Source organism: Salarias fasciatus (assembly GCF_902148845.1).
Source record: "Salarias fasciatus chromosome 23 unlocalized genomic scaffold, fSalaFa1.1 super_scaffold_20, whole genome shotgun sequence".
Taxonomy (NCBI): domain Eukaryota; kingdom Metazoa; phylum Chordata; class Actinopteri; order Blenniiformes; family Blenniidae; genus Salarias; species Salarias fasciatus.
In genome coordinates this window covers 4,300,388-4,321,679 of record NW_021941230.1, presented here as the reverse complement: position 1 = coordinate 4,321,679, position 21,292 = coordinate 4,300,388, and the positions used below count along the sequence as shown (strand labels likewise).

General features: G+C 49.3%; 1 protein-coding gene across 1 annotated transcript; it reads right to left on the bottom strand.

Annotated features, from left to right (window-relative positions):
* Window positions 1-503: 503 nt before the first annotated feature.
* Window positions 504-21,071, bottom strand: LOC115384127 (von Willebrand factor A domain-containing protein 5A-like). The gene is made up of 20 exons (XM_030086457.1): window positions 20,981-21,071; window positions 20,609-20,653; window positions 16,015-16,217; window positions 15,708-15,930; window positions 15,352-15,518; window positions 15,137-15,251; window positions 14,858-15,033; window positions 14,683-14,771; window positions 14,434-14,578; window positions 13,193-13,272; window positions 12,996-13,110; window positions 12,716-12,874; window positions 12,515-12,618; window positions 5,467-5,687; window positions 4,392-4,466; window positions 3,757-3,819; window positions 2,538-2,597; window positions 1,006-1,172; window positions 712-835; window positions 504-609 (listed from the first exon to the last, which is right to left on the bottom strand). The coding sequence occupies exons 2-20, from the start codon at window positions 20,649-20,651 to the stop codon at window positions 530-532; spliced, it is 2,409 nt and encodes an 802-aa protein (XP_029942317.1). The 5' UTR covers window positions 20,652-20,653; window positions 20,981-21,071; the 3' UTR covers window positions 504-529.
* Between the last annotated feature and the right edge of the window lie 221 nt (window positions 21,072-21,292).

The window sequence follows — 21,292 nt, the reverse complement described above, 5'->3', positions numbered from 1 at the left end:
TACAAGTGTGTCATTGCATATTGTATTAATTGCAAGACCAAGTATAGATTGAATTCTAAAAAAGTTTGAAAATTAGCTGTTTACCAGATATGTATATTATATAAATTTCTCTATGACACAACATCTATTTAAAGATCCAAGTTTAATTTGATTCGAGGCAAAAATGAGAATTTGAGACTTCAGAAAAATTGTTTATACTAAAAAGAGCAAGTTTTGACCAATCATTGTTTGTTTTTAAAGTCAAGGGCCTTTTTAAAGGCAAACTCGTGCACATCAACATGTTACTGTTGCACTTTACTCCAACTAACACGATTACACTTTGTTCATGAAATCTGTATTTATCTTTTAACACTGTCAAACACTGTCATTTAATGGCTTCTTAATGTTAAATTTGATGATTTTTGACAATAATAGACACAAAACAACAACACATTTCAATTTTCCTCTTAAAAAAAACAAACTTCCCAGAACATCAGAGCTTAAGAAGTGACTCTGTCATCAGTGGAGAAGTGAAGACTGTCATGAAGCCTCAGAGTCCCAGAGCATCTTTCTGCACGCTGCAACCCAGAAGAGCATTTCCAGCATCCACACATTCTGTCACGTTTGGCGCTGAAAGAAACGCACAGGAGAAAAGCGACAGTGGATTCAGACAATCAGCTTTTTCAAGCAGTACTCGCTGTTCAAAACCCAGACTCGTCAGTGTGGTCGTACCGTTCTGAGCTTGAAGCCACAGCACAGCCTTTCCAGCCAGAATCTGCCACTCGTCCTTCGCATCGGTTTGAAACCCCTGAAGCCAGATTAGAGCCAGAACGGTGGCCCACACTTCACTGCTCACCTAGTTCACCAAAACAATGAAAAATACGACAGAGTTCAGTTGTTCTCATGAATGTATCTTCTGCGTATCCGGATGACATCCATCCTCCTACCGTCCATCTTCACTGCTGTATTGATCAGCGACTTGCAGACTGAAGCCTGTTCCTGTTACTGTCTCTGACAGTGACTCACCGCTTCAGGTTTGGACTTTTCCACCTCTTCGCTCATCTTTCCCAGTGCAGCAGCCAGAGCTGAATCCAGCATCCAGAAACCTGAAGCATTCTGGAGGGAGACCAGCTGCAGCAGAGGGTCGCAGGGCGGCGGCTTCACTTCAGCTTGAGTCCAGTCTGCAGCACCAGCTGAGTCCGAAGGAAACAACTAGTGAAACCAGTGGTAAAATGGAAAATAAAACATTTCTGGATTCATTTTGTCATCTTGACTGTTTCAAGTAACTTTATTCAATTAAGGTAAAAAATAAATAAATTAAAGTAATAATATAACCAGATTGCAGAAGAAAACGAAACTGAGTATAATTTTAATGGCATCGAATAAAAACAAAACTCTTCCTGAGTCACATTTGAGAAAGTCCATAAAGGCTGAACACACACATTTATAAAAGCCACAATTAAAGTCCTTGTCAGTCGCTTGACAGTGAATTTTGAAATGCTTCCTGTCATCAGCTGGAAAACAGCAGGAACAACAATAACTGAAGTGTAACGGGCGAAGCACAGCGACTTGGTATGGAAAAGACCAACAGTCCACATGTAACAGGGTCAATTATGCAGCTGTACATGTGTATGTATTTAGAATATGTATATTTGTTTTTATTAATAATTACACAAAATCTGGATCTGGTTCTTGTTTGTTTGTTTGGTTGTTTTTGTTTTAGTTAATGCCTGACTGTTTATACCACTTAGTCAGCAAGTGGAACTTTTGTTTGGGTGCCATAATACGTGAAACACACCCCTTTATAAGAAGCGTTCTGGCGCCAATTCTCTCCCTTCCGTCTCTGATTTCTGTGGGAGAGGTAGGCATCTTTTGTGTCCGGAGAAATTTCTGTTATCAATTGATCTGTTTAGGGGCACGTATTGTGGCGACTGCTGACTGGTGGATTTTTTTTGTTTCTACTGTGTGTCAGTGTGTCAGAAATAAATGGAGACTGCCTCCAAAAAGATAAACGCCTGATTCGTCACTACAACAACAACGCAGAGACAGATCTACACCGGTCACACACATCTCAGGACAGATTCCAAATGTAACGTGATGATTCAGACCCACGTTGTTCATATTGAGACCAGACCGTCTGGTTGTAAAGCAGCTTAAATCTCTGGATGTTTTGGCATTGCTTGTGTGTGACATCCAGGCTGATGCAGAGTTTAACTCCGCCTACAGACACACAACAACTTTCGCCACTGGTTCAAAATTTAGGTATCATGAAATTTGCCAATGAAACCTCCATTTATAAGTCGTTACCTGTTTTGTGAATTTCTGAATATTATTTGGGAGTAATTTTTTAATGCTTTGAAAAGAATTATTGATGTATAATATTTGGCCAGCTCATGGAGTTCTAATAGTTTGGATTGAATAAACAGATGATGTTCACACTCCAACTGTATCAAAGGGAGGTATGTAATTCCATTTGGAAAACAATGTGGAGTGTGATTCAGTGTCCTGAGAGGAGGAACATCAATGTTTGCTCGATTGAAAATAAGCTTTTAGCTTACCCGAACTTGCAGAACCACCAGAGCCCCATGGGTCAACCTGGGCCGGGGCGGACTGTAGCCCTGGGAGAGAGAGAATGAGAGAGATATTCAATTCTAAAATGAAACAAATTTTACCAAAATGAAATTCCAACACAATAACATTGCAACACTCCAGCTTTACCAAAGTGAGGTACGTATTTAAAGGTGCTGTAAGCAGGATTTTGCTAGTCAATGCTAATTTTTCTGTGTTTTCTTTGGATTAAATGTTAGAGTATCCATTGATAATCCTTTAGGAGTGTAGTATAATTGCACTACCGCGAGGGCGCAGCATTTCCGTCTGTCTCTGTTCTGAGCTGAAAAGGAATCTCGACAGCTCCAGGTATCTTTGACCAATCAGACGAGCCCATGAGGCTCTAACCGTGATTGGTCGAGGGGCGTTCGTCGCACGTTCTTGTGGGAGGGGCTTAACTTGCGTAAGGGCGTGATGTCAGAGAAAACAGGACCAGATTGGCTGTGCTGGGCTTCAAATCGCCATCTTAGATGAGTCAAATCGCCATCTTGCTTAGGTAGGCCTTAGGTAGACCTAAGCAAGATGGCGGAGATGCGGAATCCTGCCTACAGCACCTTTAAAGTAGGAAAACACCGTGTGGTGTGATTCAGTGAGTGAGAGTGCGTTCAAGGAATCCAACCTTGTGAATAATCCACACTGCTGGTTTCTGTAATGTGACTGGAGGATTGATTGATCATTGATGACTGTTCCTCTAAACTTCAACACAATATGTGAGGTATGGAAGTTCCAGGGAGCAGTATAGAATACGGACAGCATTTTCATCCAGATATAGTCTTCCTTAAGGATTGATCAGCATTTGGAAATGTTTATTTTTATGTGTCTGACATGGGCTTTCCATGATAATGTACTGTCGATTATGATTCCTAAACATTTTTTCTCATTTACATTTTCAATTTCTACACCTGTCCAAACGTCATTGCCTTTTTCTTATTTAGATTTTATTAGAATTTATGAATATTCATGCACTTTTTTTGGTTGAATTCTCCACTGACCGTCTTGATGAGTTCATGATGATTGCCACTGCGACAGAATATATTAGGGTCGTCTGCAAAAATCGCTTGAGACACAATAAAAACGTCATTTATAGAGATGTTGGACCGTTTTGGTCCCAAAACGGACCCCAGGGGGACACCACAAGAGATGCAAATTAAACAACAACATTTAGCTTACTCCTATTTGCTGTAAGACAGCAACCGACCATTGGCGCAGACTCGTCGGAGCTGGCGTCGATCGCTGCGAGAGAGAGATAATCAACCGTAAAATTAAAAATAACAATGAAATTAAATTTCCACACAGTAAAATTGTAACATTCCAACTGTTCTGAAATGGATGTACATTATTCAAGTAGGAAAACAACGTGCTGTGAGATTCAGTGTTCTGAGATGAGATGTGTAACATCAATCTCTGTTCATTTGAAAACAAAGTAACATACATGAGCGTCTGGACCTTTTCACCATCGTTTCTATTGAGACCAGACCATCAGCTTGTAAAGCAGCTTAAATCTCTGGATGTTTTGGCATTGCTTGTGTGTGACATCCAGGCTGATGCAGAGTTTAACTCCGCCTACAGACACACAACAACTTTCGCCACTGGTTCAAAATTTAGGTATCATGAAATTTGCCAATAAAACCTCAATTTATAAGTTGTTACCTGTTTTGTGAATTTCTGAATATTATTTGGCAGTAATTTTTTTTTAATAAAGGGAGGTATGTAGTTCAATTTGGAAAACAATGTGGAGTGTGATTCAGTGTCCTGAGAGGAGGAGCATCAATGTCTGCTCAAATAAAAATTAACATTGAGCTTACTCCCACGTGCTGCAGAAACGCGACGGCTCATTAGCGGACCCTGGGGTCTGCAACAAGAACGTGCCACACTCCTCACTGGGAGAGAGATAAAGAGAGAGATATTCAGCTCTAAAATGAAAAACAACAATGAAAATTAAATTCCAACACAGCAATATTGTCACACTCCAACTGTTCTGAAAGGGATGATGCCCGTAATTTCAGCAGGAAAACAAAACAACGTGTGGTGAGATTCAGTGTCCTGAGATGTGTGACATTAAAGGACAAGTTCGGTTTAAACAGTTTTCACGTTGTTTATGGAATGAAGCGCACCAATATGCTCACCCAGAAGGTTTTTCTGATCCGAACAGTGCTTCGGTAGAAAGTTAGATCCAAAATCGGTCCAAAAAAAACATCCCTATACTGTTAGCAGGTGGGGCGTGTATAGCGCCGCCAGCAAAACGGCTTTAGTCGTCCAAAAACTCATTAGTTTCACCAATATTTCATCACGGTCCGCTCAGCCTCAGGGATCAGAAACATGCGTTAGGAAACACACACACACACACACACACACACACACACATACACACACACACACACACACACACACACAACACCGTGGCTTCCGTAGCTCTCGTCACACCACCGCCTAGACATGGAGACACAGATATCTAGATGTAGGTGTCTAGATACGCGTGGACGCCAAGCAGTACATTCAAATCAAACATATATCTGCATATATGACATATCTGGCGACACCGGGCTGTCATGGAGGAGAGGCTGAGCGGACCGTGATGAAATATTGGTGAAAGGAATGAGCTTTTGGACGACTAAAGCCGTTTTGCTGGCGGCGCTATACATGCCCCACCTGCTAACAGTATAGGGATGTGCGCCGCTCGATTTTGGATCTAACGTTCTCCCAATGCTCTGTTCGTACCAGAAAAGCCTTCTGGGTGAGTGTATCGGTGTACTTCTTTCCATGAACAACGTGAAAACTGTTCAAACCGAACTTATCCTTAAATGTCTGTTCATTTGAAAATAAAAGCAAAAAACAAATCACCCAAACTCAGAGGAAAAGTGCTGTTGGAAATCCACTCACCTGGTGCGGGAACATTTCGACGCACCAAAGGTCCTTGGATGGCCTCGCCTTCACCTTTGTTGACAGCAATGAAGGCAGTGAAACAACTGCTCACTCCTGATTGGATGCTGAGAGCCACCACCTTCTCCTCCACTGCTGTGCGCTGCTCCCCTCCGCTCTCTCTTCCCTCCATCTCCAGAGAGCCAATCAGAGTCCGAGCTCCCAGCCTGTGGACTGTTAACCTGCAGACACATTTCACATCGTGTCTCTAAGAAACTTCTCTCTTGTCAGTCACACTGTTTCACTGTTTAGAACAAAAGTGGTTCCCTCAGTTAGAAGTCTACATGACAGCTATCTGTCAAAAGCACTGTTGACCTGAAGGAATATTTCATCCATGAAAATCAGTCTGAAAATGTGGGGATGTCAACGTTAGATCTGGAGCCTGGTGTGATGCAGAGTTCAGCATCACCACACAGGATTCCAGGTCTGACAATAATATTAAAGAACCTGTATCATGCTTTTTTAGCTCGTCAGTAGCTACTGCCATGTTATTGGCAGTAACATGATAATAGTTTATTTTTGGCGCTAAGGAAAAGTCATTTTGTGTGAAATTAAGGATTTTTGGAGGTTAATTCTGAAACCCGGAAGAGAAAACGCTCCGTTCTATTTCATCCTGTCAGACCGCCAGAGGCGGTGCATAAAGCACTGAATGATCATCTTAGCACCCTCGTAGGTCGAGAATGTATACAAACAAAGTCACCTGTGACCTCCCGGTGACCTACGGGCACCTGTATAAGTCACGTGGCCCCGGAAGCCAGTCCCTTTTTCTTTTCTCGCATCGCAGTGGTTCGAGATCAGGACTGGTGAGCGTATGCTCGTATACCAGCGTTTTTCTGCCACTTGTTGCTGGGAGCCTCGTGACTTTGGTCGGAGTTGCAACATTGTTGCCCTTCAGAGGCTGCACAGGCGGCTCGGCCGGCCGGCGTGTTTCCGCGCGGGTGCGGGCACCTACGACTGGTTTCATTTTCATCTGCCTTCTTCTTCCGGAGCGGACGGAGTGGTGAGTATTGTGTTTTCCAGCAGCTGCGTTCGGCTTGCGTGGGTTAATTGGTGGCCCCAGTACAGCGTGTGTTCGCGTGCGTCTCTGCTCGGCAGCCTGCGGGGGGTGGGGGGGGGGGGGGGGGGGAGGGGGGTGGGGGCGCGTGTACGGCAGTGCCCCATGGATCCCGAGTCAGGAGTGGCGTCTTCTGCCCGACCTGATTCGGCATGCTTCCTGTCTGCTCTGGTCGTGGGGGGCGTTCTCTGCCCAACCTGAAGGGATTGCGGCTTCAGGTGTGACGCCAGGATGGACACCCTGGCCTGTAGGGCCTGTCTGGCGCCTCTCCGACAGGACGATGGTCATGACCTTTGCCGTCCTGTCTGGGCGTTTAGCATCTGTGCCAGGGGCTTACGGAGCAGGTTTGCCCTAACTGCTTATTGGACCCCGAGCGGTGTGCGTTTCCCGCCGTGCCGCTCTGGAGCCACCGACTGCTGCGCGGTGGGCGTTTCCCGCCTTGCCGCTCTGGAGCCGCCAACTGCTGTGCGGTGTGCGTTCCTGCCTTGCCGCTCTGGAGCCGCCGACTGCTGCGCTGTCTGATTTCATGCCAGCCACTCAGCCGATGCGCCCGGCTACGGGGACCCCGGCGGGGGCTGCCCGGAAGTGACCTAAAAAGAGTGAGTCCGACCCGACGCTGGTCCTTGGAGTCTGGGTCTCACACCTCCGTTGGTCTCCCGGAGTGTGACGGGGCCCTTGGCCCCTCGGTGGTGTTAGGGATATACTTTAATTAGCACTACTACTATGGAATAACTGTATTAACTGCACATCAGGCCTTTCCTGAGAGAAGTACACCAAGGTTATAAGATGTTCTGCTAAAGTGTAAACATACCCACACGTTCCGGAGAAACCAACACACACTCACTAGTGTTCCAAAACATACTTGATAAGGATGTCAGCTCTTGGTTGGCAGCTGACATCAATATCAAATTGTCCAATTGCGAACAAAGTCCAACCTCTCTGTCGGGGCAGGCCCAGCCCAGAAGAACACATGGAATAAAAACTCTGTTTCAGCAACAATCAGGATCCTTTCGGGGCGAAATACTTTGTATCTTTCCCTGTAAGGTCCAGCGCTGAGCATTACATCTGGCTATACTTAAATAAATGGTAATAATCTGAAGTCAGTCATTTTGGCATTCTTTATACCAAGCATAGAATAAAAGAACCGGGTGGAGTCGGCCGGACAGAAGTCTTGGGCTCCAGCAGTGGTCTGCGCTGCTCTCACCCACCTGCATCTGGATGTTCCACTGGTCCCGGAAGCGTCGGATAGCGTTTTTCTTCAGGCAACAGAGGGTGCGGCCAGCTTGTGTTGTCCCTCCGTCCTCGAAGTAGGTCAAGCAGCTGCGTGCCTGTTGGACAGATACCGAGGCACTGTCGTGGTTGGCATCTGACAGCAGGGCTCGGGCGTCCATGCAGGATGCACCTCAATATGGTCTGGGCCGCATGCCCCCTGTGGAGCCGGCCATTGATTCTTTAATTATGTCTCCTGAGGAGGCCCTTTGGTCTGACCCTCACAGCCCTGACTCACGGTGTCGGCTGACTGACGAGCGCCTATGTAGGGCTTCTGACGCAGGTGCGCGTAGGGGGCGGATGGGTGAATCCCTGTCCCATTTCCTGTGGATCTCTCGGCCGCGCTGAAGTCCTTGGCGGTCAGGGACAAGATGCTGGGTCTGCTGGATGCATCGCTGCAGATGTTCGCATTGATGTTGCGTGAGCTGGGTCGCCTCCTTTCCACGCTTACGCTTACACACCAACAGGTTTGACTGACGCAGTTCCTGCGGTCGGAGGCGGGTCAGAGGACCGTTAGGTCGTTCCGGTTGTTCCTGGCGAACTTTTTGGTCCGGCTGACACGATGGAGCTTGAACGCACTGCCCAAGCCACTCGGACAAGGCACCGGCTTGTGGGGCTACATATAGGTGCCCTGCGCCGGCCCGTGGCACCTCGACGGCACGTCGGGAATCTACTAGGCGGCCGGGGGTGTCACCTGCTGTGGGGGCCCCCGACAGTGTGCGGCGGTTGCCCAGGAGCCGCGACGGTCAGAGAGAGTGCAGTCCTCTCGGTCTCCTGGGCCTGCGTCATCCGCCAGCGTCCTCCCGGACCCTCCCAGGGTTGGGGTGGGGCCATTCGGCCGGTTTTGGGTTTGTTTACCCAGTGGCAGCTGGACTACTGGACCCGCAGCACTCCGGGCGCCTGGGTGCTGGCCACACTGTCCCGGGGTTACCGCCTCTAATTCCACCGTCGGCCACCCGTACCCAGTCGGGTCACGTGGACGGTCATCCACGGCCCCCCGACAGCACGGGCACTGGGTGCCGAGATCACAACGTGCTGGACAAGGGCGCTATTGTGCCGGTCAACCCCGGCGGGATCCGGGAGGTTCTGGTGCCGATAAGACCGGCGGTTTGTGCCCGGCTTTGGATTTGAGGGGTCTCAATGTTTTTTGAGACGGCTTCCGTTTCACATGCTGCACACACAGGAGATGCTGCAGGCGATTTCCCAGGGCGATTGGTTCACATCCATCGACCTGACGGACGCATACTTTCAGGAGCCAATTGCAGCACAGCATCAGCGGTTCCTGCGGTTTGCATTCAGGGGTTGCGACTACCAGTTTCGCGCCCTTCCATTTGGCCTCTCCCTGTCACCCAGGGTGTTTTCACGTTGTGTCGCTGCTGCGCTGACTCCGCTGCAGGCAACCGGGCTGAAGATCCTCCCGTACATCGACGATGAGCTGGTGTGTGCCCCCTCTCGGGCTCAGGCTGTACAAGACACCAGGCTGTCTTGGATCATGCCGCACGGCTGGGCCTGCGGGTGAATCTGACCAAGAGCAGGCTCATGCCCATGCAACGCACGGTGTTGCTGGGAGTGGAGTTGGATTCGGTAACGATGCTCGCTCGGCCCTCTGCCGCGAGAGTAGACAGTATCATGGTCATGCTGGGCGTCTTCCGCGCTGGCAGACTCCTGCCTTTCATCCTGTACCTGCGTCTTCTGGGGAAGCTCACTGCTGCCTCCACGGTCATTCCGTTGGGTCTGCTTTCCCTGCGGCCGATGCGAATGTGGGTGAACGGGTTTTGCCTGGATCCCTCCAGGTTTGTGCACAGGTACAGACAGCTCCGCGTGTCGACCCCCTGCCTCGAATCCCTGTCCCACTGGAGGAACAGGACGTGGATTGTGGCGGGTGTTCCACTGGGCTCCCTTCCGTCTCGGAGGGAGGTGGTCCACACCAACGCATCTCTCACAGGGTGGGGCGCGACGTGGCAGGGGTGTTTGGCTCAGGAGACGTGGGCCCCGGCGTTGCGCCTGGACCACGTCAACGTGCTGGAGCTGTTGGCAGTGCAGTTGGCGTTTGAACACTTCTTACAAGTGTTGCGGCATGGACATGTGTGGTGCGTTCCGACAGCACCACTGTGGGTCACCGCATCAACCGCATGGGCGGACGCGTTCTCGGACGTTGGTGTCACTGACGCGGCAGCTTCTGTCCTGGGCTGCCCCGCGGGTTCTCAGCTTGGGGGCTGCACACATTCCGGGCACGCGGGACTTGGTGGTAGATCTAATGTCTCGCCTGTGGCCCCGGGCCGGGGAGTACCGGCTCCACCCGCAGGTGGTCGACTGCAATTGGGCATTGTTCAGCGGGGCTGCGGTGGAGTGTTTGCGTCCAGGGAGTACGCCTGTGGTTCCCTGGGATTTTCCCTCGGGGACGGTGGTGGTCCACTGGGGCAGGATGCGCTGGCGCGTGACTGGCCCCGGTCTCCCCTGTATGCCTTCCCTTCCATTCCCCTGATCTTCCAACACTGATGAGGGTCCTTCACGGGGGTCACCGTCTCCTCCTGGTGGCTCCGTTTTGGCCGGGGAGGGTTTGGTTCCCGGTGCTGCACAGGCTCTGTTGCAGCTCTCCCATTCCTCTGCCCTCCAGGTGGGATCTCCTGGCACAACTGGGGGGGGCGGTTGGTGCATCCCAGGCCGGGGCGCCTGCAGCTGTGGGTGTAGCCACTGCAGGGCTCAGAGTCTCCTTCTTTGAGTTTGGGGGGGGCTGTTGGACGCACTGTTCCAGTGCTCGTGCCCCCTCCACATAGCGCTTATACGCAAATCTGTGGACACTGTTTGAGGCCCGGTGCCGGGGACGGGAACTTGAGGCCGTTCGTTGCCTGGTTGCCTCTATCTTGGTCTTCCTACAGGGCCGGTTGGATAAGGGTCGCTCACCATCCACCCTGACGGTGTATGTGGCAGAGATTTCCTGCTGGCATCAAGGGTTCCACCGTTGCTCAGTGGGCTCTGGCGGGAATGTGTCTCTGTGTTGAAGAGTGCCAGGCGGCTCCATCCCCTGGCACGTCCCATAGCGCCATCGGGAGACCTGTCGGTGGTGTTGGAGGCCCCTGCGGGTTGCTCCGTTTGACCCATTGGGATGGGCGGATCTGGAATGACTTTCTATTTCTTTCTATTAGGACGTGTTGGGGAACTGCACGCATTGTCTATTCATGAGTTAAGTGGAATGCTGAGGGCTCTGGTGTTACACTGTGGCCTGATGCTACTTCCCTTCCCAAGGTGGCTACAGCCGGGGGCGAGATCCACCCCCTCGAGCTGACACGGTTGTTGTGCCGGTTCGTGCCTGGGATGTGTATATCCGGGCCTCAGGTTCGATGCGCCGGTCGACTTGCCTGTTTCTATGTTATAGCGGTCCTCGGAAGGGCCTGGTGCTGTCCACGCAGCGACTCACTCACTGGGTGGTGGGCGCTGTTCAACAGGCTTATGTTTCGCAGGGCCATCCCCCGCTGGATGGTGTGCGGTGTCAGTCGACCAGGGGGCTCTCCACTTCATGGGCTGCGATGGCGGGGGTTCCCCTCCACGTCATCTGTGGAGCTACCTCATGGACGCCGCCGTCTATGTTCCCGGCTCTACCGAGTGGATGTGGCAGTGCGTCATCCGCTTCAGGGGGTCCTGGGGCGACAGCCGTCATCTTGTGGTGAGCACCTGTTCTGCGGGGATTGCTTTCGATTCCTCGGGACTTTGTTGGTATGTGTCATCCAGTGCTTTATGCACCGCCTCTGGCGGTCTGACAGGATGAAATAGAACGAAAGTTACGCATGTAACTACGGTTCTATGAATCCTAGATGACCGCTAGAGCGTCGGGTCCCTCAGAATCCTCGTGTGCTCGCGAGAAATCTAAGGGACTGGCTTCCGGGGTCACGTGACTTATATAGGTGCCCGTAGGTCACCGGGAGGTCACAGGTGACTTTGTTTGTATACATTCTCGACCTGCGAGGGCGCAAAGATGATCATTCAGTGCTTTATGCACCGCCTCTGGCGGTCATCCAGGATTCAAAGAACCGTAGTTACATGCGTAACTTTCGTTTCACTGAAGATCCCACCTCTCCCCCTGTGGACTTTGACTGACAGCGTACTTCAACCAATCGGAGCTGCGTTAGCATCTCTAAGGGTTAGCTTTAGCTCTTTAGCTCTAGCTTCTCTACACGCAGAGACACGCAAAAACATCTTTTCCTGTTAGAAACTCACCAAGCGCAGACCCTTCAGACTCTTGCTCTTGCTTGATTGTTGCTTTCAGATGATGGTTAAAGTTTATCTCCGTAATCGGAGTTACAAAAAGTGGCGGGGGGGGGGGGGGGATCAGCTGCTGCTGCTCAGAGGTGGGTGCGCATGTTGTCTGCATGGGGTGGGGTGGGAGAAGAGTGGTGGGGAGGAGTGCAAATTTGTGACGTACTTAGGTTTGAAGAGTTTCAAACGAGCTGTTTTCTACCTGAAGGGAGGGGCTGCTGTAAAGAGCAGCAGACTGAAAGAGATTACTCAGACATGCGTGGATGAAGGCAAATAACATTTTGGGGGTGGTTTTTAAGGGAATTCAACTTTGGGGCATGCTAAAAACCCTAAAAAAGTGGATTTTGCATGATATAGGTCCTTTAATTCTTCTCTAATAATCTTATTTCCAGATCTCTTCATAGCTGCTGTGATGACTGAATCCTGCTTTACCCAGTGTCTTCTTCAGGTTTCAGGCTGAAGTGCAGCTGGTTCTGAGTGGGATGACCTGCCAGGCTGTACTTCACCGTCACACAGCCCTCTGCAGCCTCGGAGCTCTGACACAGTAAGACAGAGGAGGAACACACCATCATTCACTGTGTAATGTACATCTAATGAAATCAAATCATTTCCATGACAAGATGGAGCTCATACCTGTCCACTGAGTTGGCCGTAAACCAGCGACCGCTGACCCTGGAAAAGAGCTGTGATTGGTGGAGAGAGGACAGTGACAGACACGTCCTTTGGTAAATCCCATGTGATGGAAACGTCCACCACAGCCGGCTGCAGAGCGAACCGCAGCGACTGCATAACCTGAAATATTCAGATGAAAACTGTTTGGAGGAGATGATTCACTTTTGTCGTGACCACAACCTCAAACACATGTAGTGTTTCATGATGTGACGTGACGGCTCGTCTGTGTGTGTCGTTCTACCTTCGGCTGCATCCTGTCACTTCCTGTGATGAACTGAGCGTGACCCCCTCCCTCTCTGGCCAGCCCATTGATGAGAGCAGAGCTGGCTCCTTCCCCGATCCCGAAGGAGAAACACCTGCAACACGGCAGTTTCCTTCCACAATTAAAAGATGTTTTATTTCAAGAGCTGCAGTCCTGGATCGTTTCAGTGGGTTTACCTGTGAGAGCCTGAATTCTTCTTCACCAGATCAATGACTTCTTTGGTGTTTCTCACCGCGCCGTCAGTGAAGACAAACAGCTGAGAGGGAAAGTTTGGAAAAACACAAGTCAGCGTCAACTAGTGCTTCATCAATACATATAAAGCAAAGAGGAACTAGTTACCGAGCAATATTCAAAAAATGTTCTGCAACAGAGAAAATGGTTATGAGTTAAGATGTGTCTGCACCACCCTCAAAAAATTTTGCCATAAACTGTGCGGTAAAAATACAGAACAAATGAAATGTGGAGACGAGATGATTTTCACGTGTGTGTCAATTCAAAAAGAGACATAAAGACAAGATCCTGGCGAGGTCCACTACTCGGTGACGACATGAGGATTGCTTGTTTACGGTGATGTTTGATGCATTGAAAGTCATGATGATGATAAAGGGGTTTTGTTTTTTGTAAATGAAGGTCACAGCAATGAAATCAGATCAAATAAGTACTTCTTCTTTTTACTCCTTTTTCTCGCATGTGAAAACACAGGCACATCTGGAGTTGAGTCTTTTACATTGTTGATGCAATGGGATGTTCTGTTTCTCTCTCTTTTCTTTGACTGCTCACTTGTTTGTTTACATGTTCAAAATAAAGCCTTGAACTCACCAACAAACCAACTAATATTAAATGCAACAAAACGCCTGCTGTGTTGTTAAACGGACTGATAAGAAGAATCCACTGAGGGTCCGTCAGCATCTTGCTTCCACCTTGAAATTTCAGACCAAGCTCCACATCAAGTCCAAATCTTCAAGAACTTTGGATTCAGACTTTTTCTACATGACTTGATTCAATGAACACATGAAATTCTGTCAGTAATGGCAGCTTGTGGACGGACGCAACAGTCAGCAACCATGAAATTCATCCTTTATAGATGAACCATTCAGTCACTGTGCAGTCGACTCAGTGGTTTTTTTTTGGTGATAAATTCATAGTTTAAAGTTGTGATCAGTGACTTTAAGGAGTGGATTGTTGTCTTCACACAAGGACACACTGTGTATCGATACAGCAACAGAATTTCAATGCAAACAAGACGGGGATCTGTGTCAGCTTCATGTCTAAACTTTCACAGCACCCGGGCTGCTTGACACATTCTCGTCTCACTGGGTCTCATAAATCTCACTGGGTCTGGGACCAGCTCGGGGTGCATCTGAAAAAGCTGGAGGAAGAAGCAGGGAAGAAAGATGTGTGTGTGTGTGTGTTTTACTTGTCTGGGCTGACTGGGAATGCAGGGCTGCTCATAAATATGCTGGAGAGGCTCCAGAATTTCTGTTCCTCCCAGATCTGCCTCCATCGTCCCAACTCTCTTCAGGGCCTCCTCCATGGTCTGCTGACTGTACTCCACACCTTTACTGCAATCACACACACACACACACACACATGCACAAGTCATGTGTTCATGAATCTACTTCAAACCAAAGACACACTTTGAAAATATCAATGAGGATGTTTTCACGGGAAGATGTGCTCATAGCTGGATCCAAAACTGTAGATGTTGAAATAGCAGCCCATTGGTAGACTCTTCAACAGCAGCAGCAGCGTTTCCTACAAGAGAGATTCAAACCAGCTGAAGATCACTGTATAGACAGACAATGAAAGAGTTAATGACACCAACTACAAACAATAAATACCCTTGCACTGCTTATGCGAGTCTGATTTTTGTCTTTGTTGCTCATTGGGAAGCCCATACTTCCAGACCGATCCATGAGGAACACAAACTCTCTACAGGAAGCCACTGAAGACATGACAGACTGAGGAAACTCAGGGAACAGGCTCACCATCACCACTGGATCACCCATCAGAGTGCCTGAAACACAGCACAGGAAAGTCAACAACCGTCACTTTGCTGCTTGGAGGATGAAGACAGAACCATCTTTCTTCCCAGGCTAACTACAAACATTTGCACTCACCGGGTTCTGCAGAGGCCTGTCCTGCTTCAACCACAGCAGTGGGCTGGTGGGCGTCTTTGTAATATATCAGCACTTCAACATCTCTGTCAAACTTGTGTCCTGCACCCAGCTTCACCTGCAGGGTGCAAATATATGATGATGAATGATGATATGATGCCTTCTGTTCACTGAAGAGGATCCAGCACACACAGTGGACACATCAGCACTCCGCCTACCGTGGCCTGGGTTTGGTCTGTGTTCAGGAACTGGAGAGGATCCAGGGAGCAGCTGGACTCCACTTTAGAGATGGGACGAGGAGAGGACACTCGAGCAGAGAAAGACAGACTGTAAGGAACCAGAGAGGCTGGAACAGAGTTCACCTGGACGGCTGGAGCTTCACTACCTGAAAACAGCAGGAGAAACAACTGGAGATGAGAAGAATCCTGTTTGAATGTGGAGATTTGAGAAGAGAGCAGCTTCATATGAAGCTACTGAACAAGTCAAAGTATCATACATTTACAGGAATGTTTTGTTTTTTGTCATGAAGTCATTTGTCCTTTCGTGAGCATCAGCTTCTCGCTGCTCTTCCTACCCTGAGGTGTGTATCGAGGGTTGAGCACAGCAGGCAGACAGAACCTCAGCCCCTCATCAGCCTGCACTGCCAGCTCAGTGACGTACTCCAGCCTGATGGAGGCGCTCTCTCCTGGAGGCAGACAGCCCACACTCACTGAGAAAACATCTGGACTCTGATCGCTCTCCTCCAGCAGGAAAGCCTGCTGACCGGAGCTCAAAGCATCGTCATACTCCTCACGAGCCTGCAGGACCAGAGACACATGTGAGCCACATTCAATCCCCCTGCTGGATGTCGTCCTCAGTCAGTCTGGACCTGCTCTGCTCACCTCCTGCTTCTCCTTCACCTCAGCCACCATCTCCTTCTGTCCCATCTTGGCACTGAAATGACAGACGGCGGCGTCTCCAGGCAGAGGGAAGACGAAGACCGCCTCCATGGGTTTGTCCTCTGGGTTCTGGTAGTTCAGAGTGGAGACCGCTGTGGCCACATGGTCCCTCACCTCCAGCTCCACCTCCACGCTCTTCAGAGGGACTGACGGAGAAACACAGTCACACCCAGAAACGTTGAAATACAAACACAATTCTCACCGTTTACAGCTCCATGGTGGGTTAGACATGAGGGCGGAGGGGGCGGCTGCCCCGGGCCCACCCTGGGGGGGCGGGAATCGTGCTTAAGAAAATGGTCAGGAAGGAACGTTTGTCTTTATGACACTTGCGTTCATGAGGATAAAGTTGTTTAAAAAAATCAAAAAAAAAAAAAAAAAAAAAGTCCCTTCTTCTCTTGTGTGTCTGCCTGTCATGCACGGGTACGTGCGCGCCCATGTCGTCCGTTGTTTACTTTTCCCGGAGGTGTAGCCTGTAAGCTCGTTTGCGCCAAAAATGGGTGAAGCACACGTCGGGAGCACAAAAAAGAAAAGATTTCGAGCGGAGGAAGAATGCCAGGGCCTCGTGTGTCCCGCTGGCAAGCTTCTTTAGAACGACACAAGTTCAACCCTCCAGCTCCACAGCATCCAGCCTGAGTGAGAGAGAGAGGTGGACGCCGGCAGCGGGGGACGACGATGACATGAATGAGGTCGCAGCGAGTGAGAATGATGATGGAGCAACTGCAGCAGCAGATCTGAGGCCGCACCCCCCCCCACCCCCCCCCCCCCCCCCCCCTTCAGTCTTATCAACCATATGTTGATTTGAAACTCCACACCGAAGAACAGTACCCAACTGATCCATTCCTTTTCAAGGAGAAGCCTCTCACGCCCGAGCTGATCAGAGCTCTGATGGAGCATGGCCCCTGTCAGCCAGGGCTTAAAGCGATACTTCAACATTTTGGCAAGTTGGCCCATCTGGGGCAATTCGGTAGTCATTTAGAACAGCCTACTTACTTTTTTTGTTGGGGCGAACTGTTGTTTACTCAGCGGTGGGTCTGAGGAGAGCTTCACGGCGGACATAATGGAAGTGGATGGTACAGTTGCTTCCCTCGTCAAACTCATCAAATACACAACCCAACAACCCCAAAACACTCGGGTGGACACGTTATAATCCGCACATTCACTACGCTGTGAAATGTTAATGCAAAATTACGAGATTGAGCGTTTTTTGCAAAGATTGCTAAGACGGAACTACTTACTAAACATGGCGTCTGGGCGTAGTGATTTCAAAAGAAAAAGTAGTTCCCAGTATTTGCTTCAAAGTCGTAACGCTACAATATTATTTGTTGGTGTTTCACAGCGTAGTGAATGTGCGGATTATAACGTGTCCACCAAAGTGTGTTTTGGGGTTGTTAGATTGTGTATTTGATGAGTTTGACGAGGGAAGCAACTTTACCGTCCACTTCCATTATGTCCGCCGTGAAGCTCTCCTCAGACCCACCGCTGAGTAAACAACAGCTCGCCCTCACAAAAAAAGTACGTAGGCTGTTCTAAATGACTACCGAATTGCCCTAGATGGGCCAATATGCCAAAATGTTGAAGTATCGCTTTAAGGACAGCCACACATTCCCATCTGATGAAGATAAAAGACGCTTCAGTCCAGTGTGGTATAAGCGCACCATTGGTCAGACGTGCACAGTGGACAGGCAGCGGTCGATTTATTCACCGAAATGCAAAATCGGCTATTTTGCTTTTGTTGCTGGCTGCTTGGAGGTAAAAATGACGGAGCAGGAAGGCAGTGGTCAGACCCTCAACTCGGAGTGTCCAATTTTAAAAAAGGGATAGAAAAAAAATTGAACAACATGAGAAATGGAGTGCTCATAGACAGGCAGGAAAAACATGTTTGATGGCCAAGTTTCGCATCAGTCAGGACAAGTACAGTTGTTGCTGAACTAATCGAAGCTGAGAGGGAGCAGGTTGAGAGAAACCGGAAAATCTTACTGAGATTAGTTGACAGCACCCTGTTCTCAGCTCGCCAGGGTTTGGCGTTTCGGGGGCACAGGGAGAACGCAGGACTGGGTGCTCCTTCTTCAAATGAGGGAAATTTCCTGGAGCTACTGAAGCTGCTGGCCAAATATTCTAGAAGAGCGCATGAGAAACCCAGTGTTTCATATCTGAGCCACCAAGTCACAAAATGAGTTAATTTCAGCGCTTGCCAGCGAGACCATCAGCCACATAGCATCAGAGGTTAAAGCAGCGAAATTTTATTCTGTTATTGTTGACTCCACCAACGACAGAACGCGAACCGATCAGTTCTCTCTGTCCCTCAGATACGTAAGTGAAGGCGGCAAAAGTACCGAGCGCTTCGTTCAGTTTTGATGAACTTCCAAATAGCAACGCTGATACATTTCATGACCGACTCGTGAATCCACTGAGTGCGTTAGGGCTGGATGTTAAACTCAATAGAGGGCAGGCGTATGATGGAGCGAGAACAACGTCTGGTCACTTATTGGGTGGATGCAGCATGTTCCTCGTGCAGTGCGAAACTGTTTTTTGGGACACTGGAATCCCTCTACTGTTTCCTCACTTCCAGCCTTCCGCGATTGAAGATACTCGAGGAAGAACGGGCCAACGTGCAACTCCAGGAAACAACACTATCTGATACAAGGCGGGCATCCAGGAAGCAGGCCACCGAAGCGGTAACTCGCAGTTCACCTGCTATAATTGCGGCCTTAGAAAGGATTAAAGAACACAACCACACTTCGCCAAAGACAGCCTCTGAAGCGGATGGACTCCTTCTCAAGATAAGCACATTTGAATTCAAATTTATGCTGTGCTTTTGGAACACGATACCGGGAAAAGACGTTCACATTGTCCAGCTACCTCCAAAGAGAATCTCTCGACAGTAACGCAGCTGTTCAGCCGATTGACAGCTGTACGGGACAGCTCAGAGAAATGTGCACAGCCGTGTCGTTTGAAGAAATGCTTCAAACCGGCACCGACATGGCCACAAGATGCAACTCTTCCACAGAATTCGGAGACGTCCGAGGCCGCAGACGTAAACGCTTCCATGACGACATGACAGAAGATGAAAGTGATCCAGGACCTCAAAACACGCTTCAAAGTGGAGTTTTATTTTCATGTGATCGACATCTTTGCAAAGCAGTTTGGAGAAACGCTTCACAGATTTTCGCCAAATAGCAAAACCGTTCTCCATTTTGAACCCAAACAACTTTCACACAGAAGGCGCAGCCACGAAAATCCCGGATCTCGCCGTTTTCTACGCAGGAGATGTTTCCACAGCCGAGCGCTTCTCAGATGAATTCAACTCTTTCCGTGCTGCGAGCAGCGAAAATTGATATCAGGCTGAAGACAACAGATGCTGTTCTGCCATTCCTGATCAGCAGTGACGTGGAGAGGGCTTTCCCAAACGTCAGCATTTTATATCGGATTGACCACACTTTGCCAGTCACCAGTGCAAACGCTGAGCGGAGGTTCAGCAGGCTGAAACTAATCAGAAACTATCTCCGGGCATGAATGAGGCCAGACTGTCCAGCCTCACCTCGCTCTCAATCGAGAGGGACATCCCCATTAATAGGAGCAAGGTGATTGAAAGGTTTGCAGCCATGAAGAACCGGCTGGTGGCGCTATAATGACGCCACACACATATTGTAAATAGTTCGGATTTTTTTTTTTCGGGAATTTTGGACCGTTCAATGTGGACTCCCGGCCCCCCCTTTTGGATGGAATTATTGTTTTTTGTGGTTTTCAGCCCACCGCTGGATGAAACCATTGGTAAGTTGTCATAATATTAATTTCTGATAACACTGTCATAACGCTGAACAGATGGCTTTGTGCTGTTCGTTGCTGTTTGACCGCCGTGTCAGCTGCGTCGTTGTGTTAACTACATGCTGAACATTTGAAACGGTCCTCTGGGATCAACATGCGTGTCTGAATTGTGCTACTCGGCTGTATTGAATCCGACATCGCTGGATGTCGTTTGATTTTTATCTCTAGTTTGATACCTGGGCTTGTAATTAGGTTTGACACGGTGACTGGCAAAATCCATGGTGCTGAAACCTCATTTGAATCGTTCTGACCGTGTGCGCCTGCTTGATGGAGTTGTGTCAGAGGGGCTGACCTGCGGCGATTATGTTTTAATGGGGATGTTTGGGCCCATGGAGAAATGCTTCACCCCCCCTGGGCTGGGACCCATGCTCCGCCCCTGCCGCCAGCTGCTGCGAGTGGGGGGGGGGCACGGGAGGAGGAGGCGGAGGACAGGAGAGAGGGGGCAGACCCGTTGTTCTCCGCTACTCAGTGCTGATTGGTTGAAACAGCGCCACTCCTGCTGCATCCTGTTGTCAACATGAGCACTGCACGTGCACACTTCTGACCGCGCTCACAGACGTCTGCAGCGATGAGGAGGAGCGGACCAGCGGATTCTGATGTCAAATGAAGTACCTGCTGCGCAAAATGCGCACAGGTTGGCAGGTCCGACAGACACACACACACACACACACACACACACACACACACACACACACACACACACAGACTTTACCTGGTTCTTTCTGGACAGTCAGCAAACCACAGCAGTTCACCATGTCTGAAAATCAAGAAGATGCCTTTATCACACTGTTTTCACAGACAGACAACAAGACTGGACAGTATTTTTTTTTAATTTGGTTCTAAAACAAAATCAGCACGTTGACAGAATTAAGACACCACAATATCTACATGGTGATTTTCACGACAGCAGCTCACACATCTCCACATGAACGTGTGTGTGTGTCGGTCTGCAGGATGAAGCAGCAGGTGTGTCTCAGTGGAAACTCTCCTTCCGGTCAGTCAGCGGATCACATCGCAGCTCCGTCATCTCCAGACAGACAGTCAGGACTTTCAGTGCGTCAAGAAGAAACAGACGATGTCTTACCTCTGGTTTGAAAGGCTTCTTGTTTCAGGGAGAGTTTTATCGGTCCGTGCGTGAAGTACAGAACTAAACAAGTCTATTGATGCGCTACAGTCACTCATGTGTTCAGCGTTTAACAGGCAAATAGGAAATAGACACAGCACCAGGTTTTAAAGGGAAACAGCATTAGGGTGACCACCCGTCCCGCGGAGCGCGTGCGCGCACAGCGTTTGAAGCCCATTTCACACGTCCCGCAAACTGAGACCGTGTCCCGCATTTGCTCCAAAAACAGCGTGCTCACCGCACTGGACACACCCCTCAGTGAAGAGCTGCGGT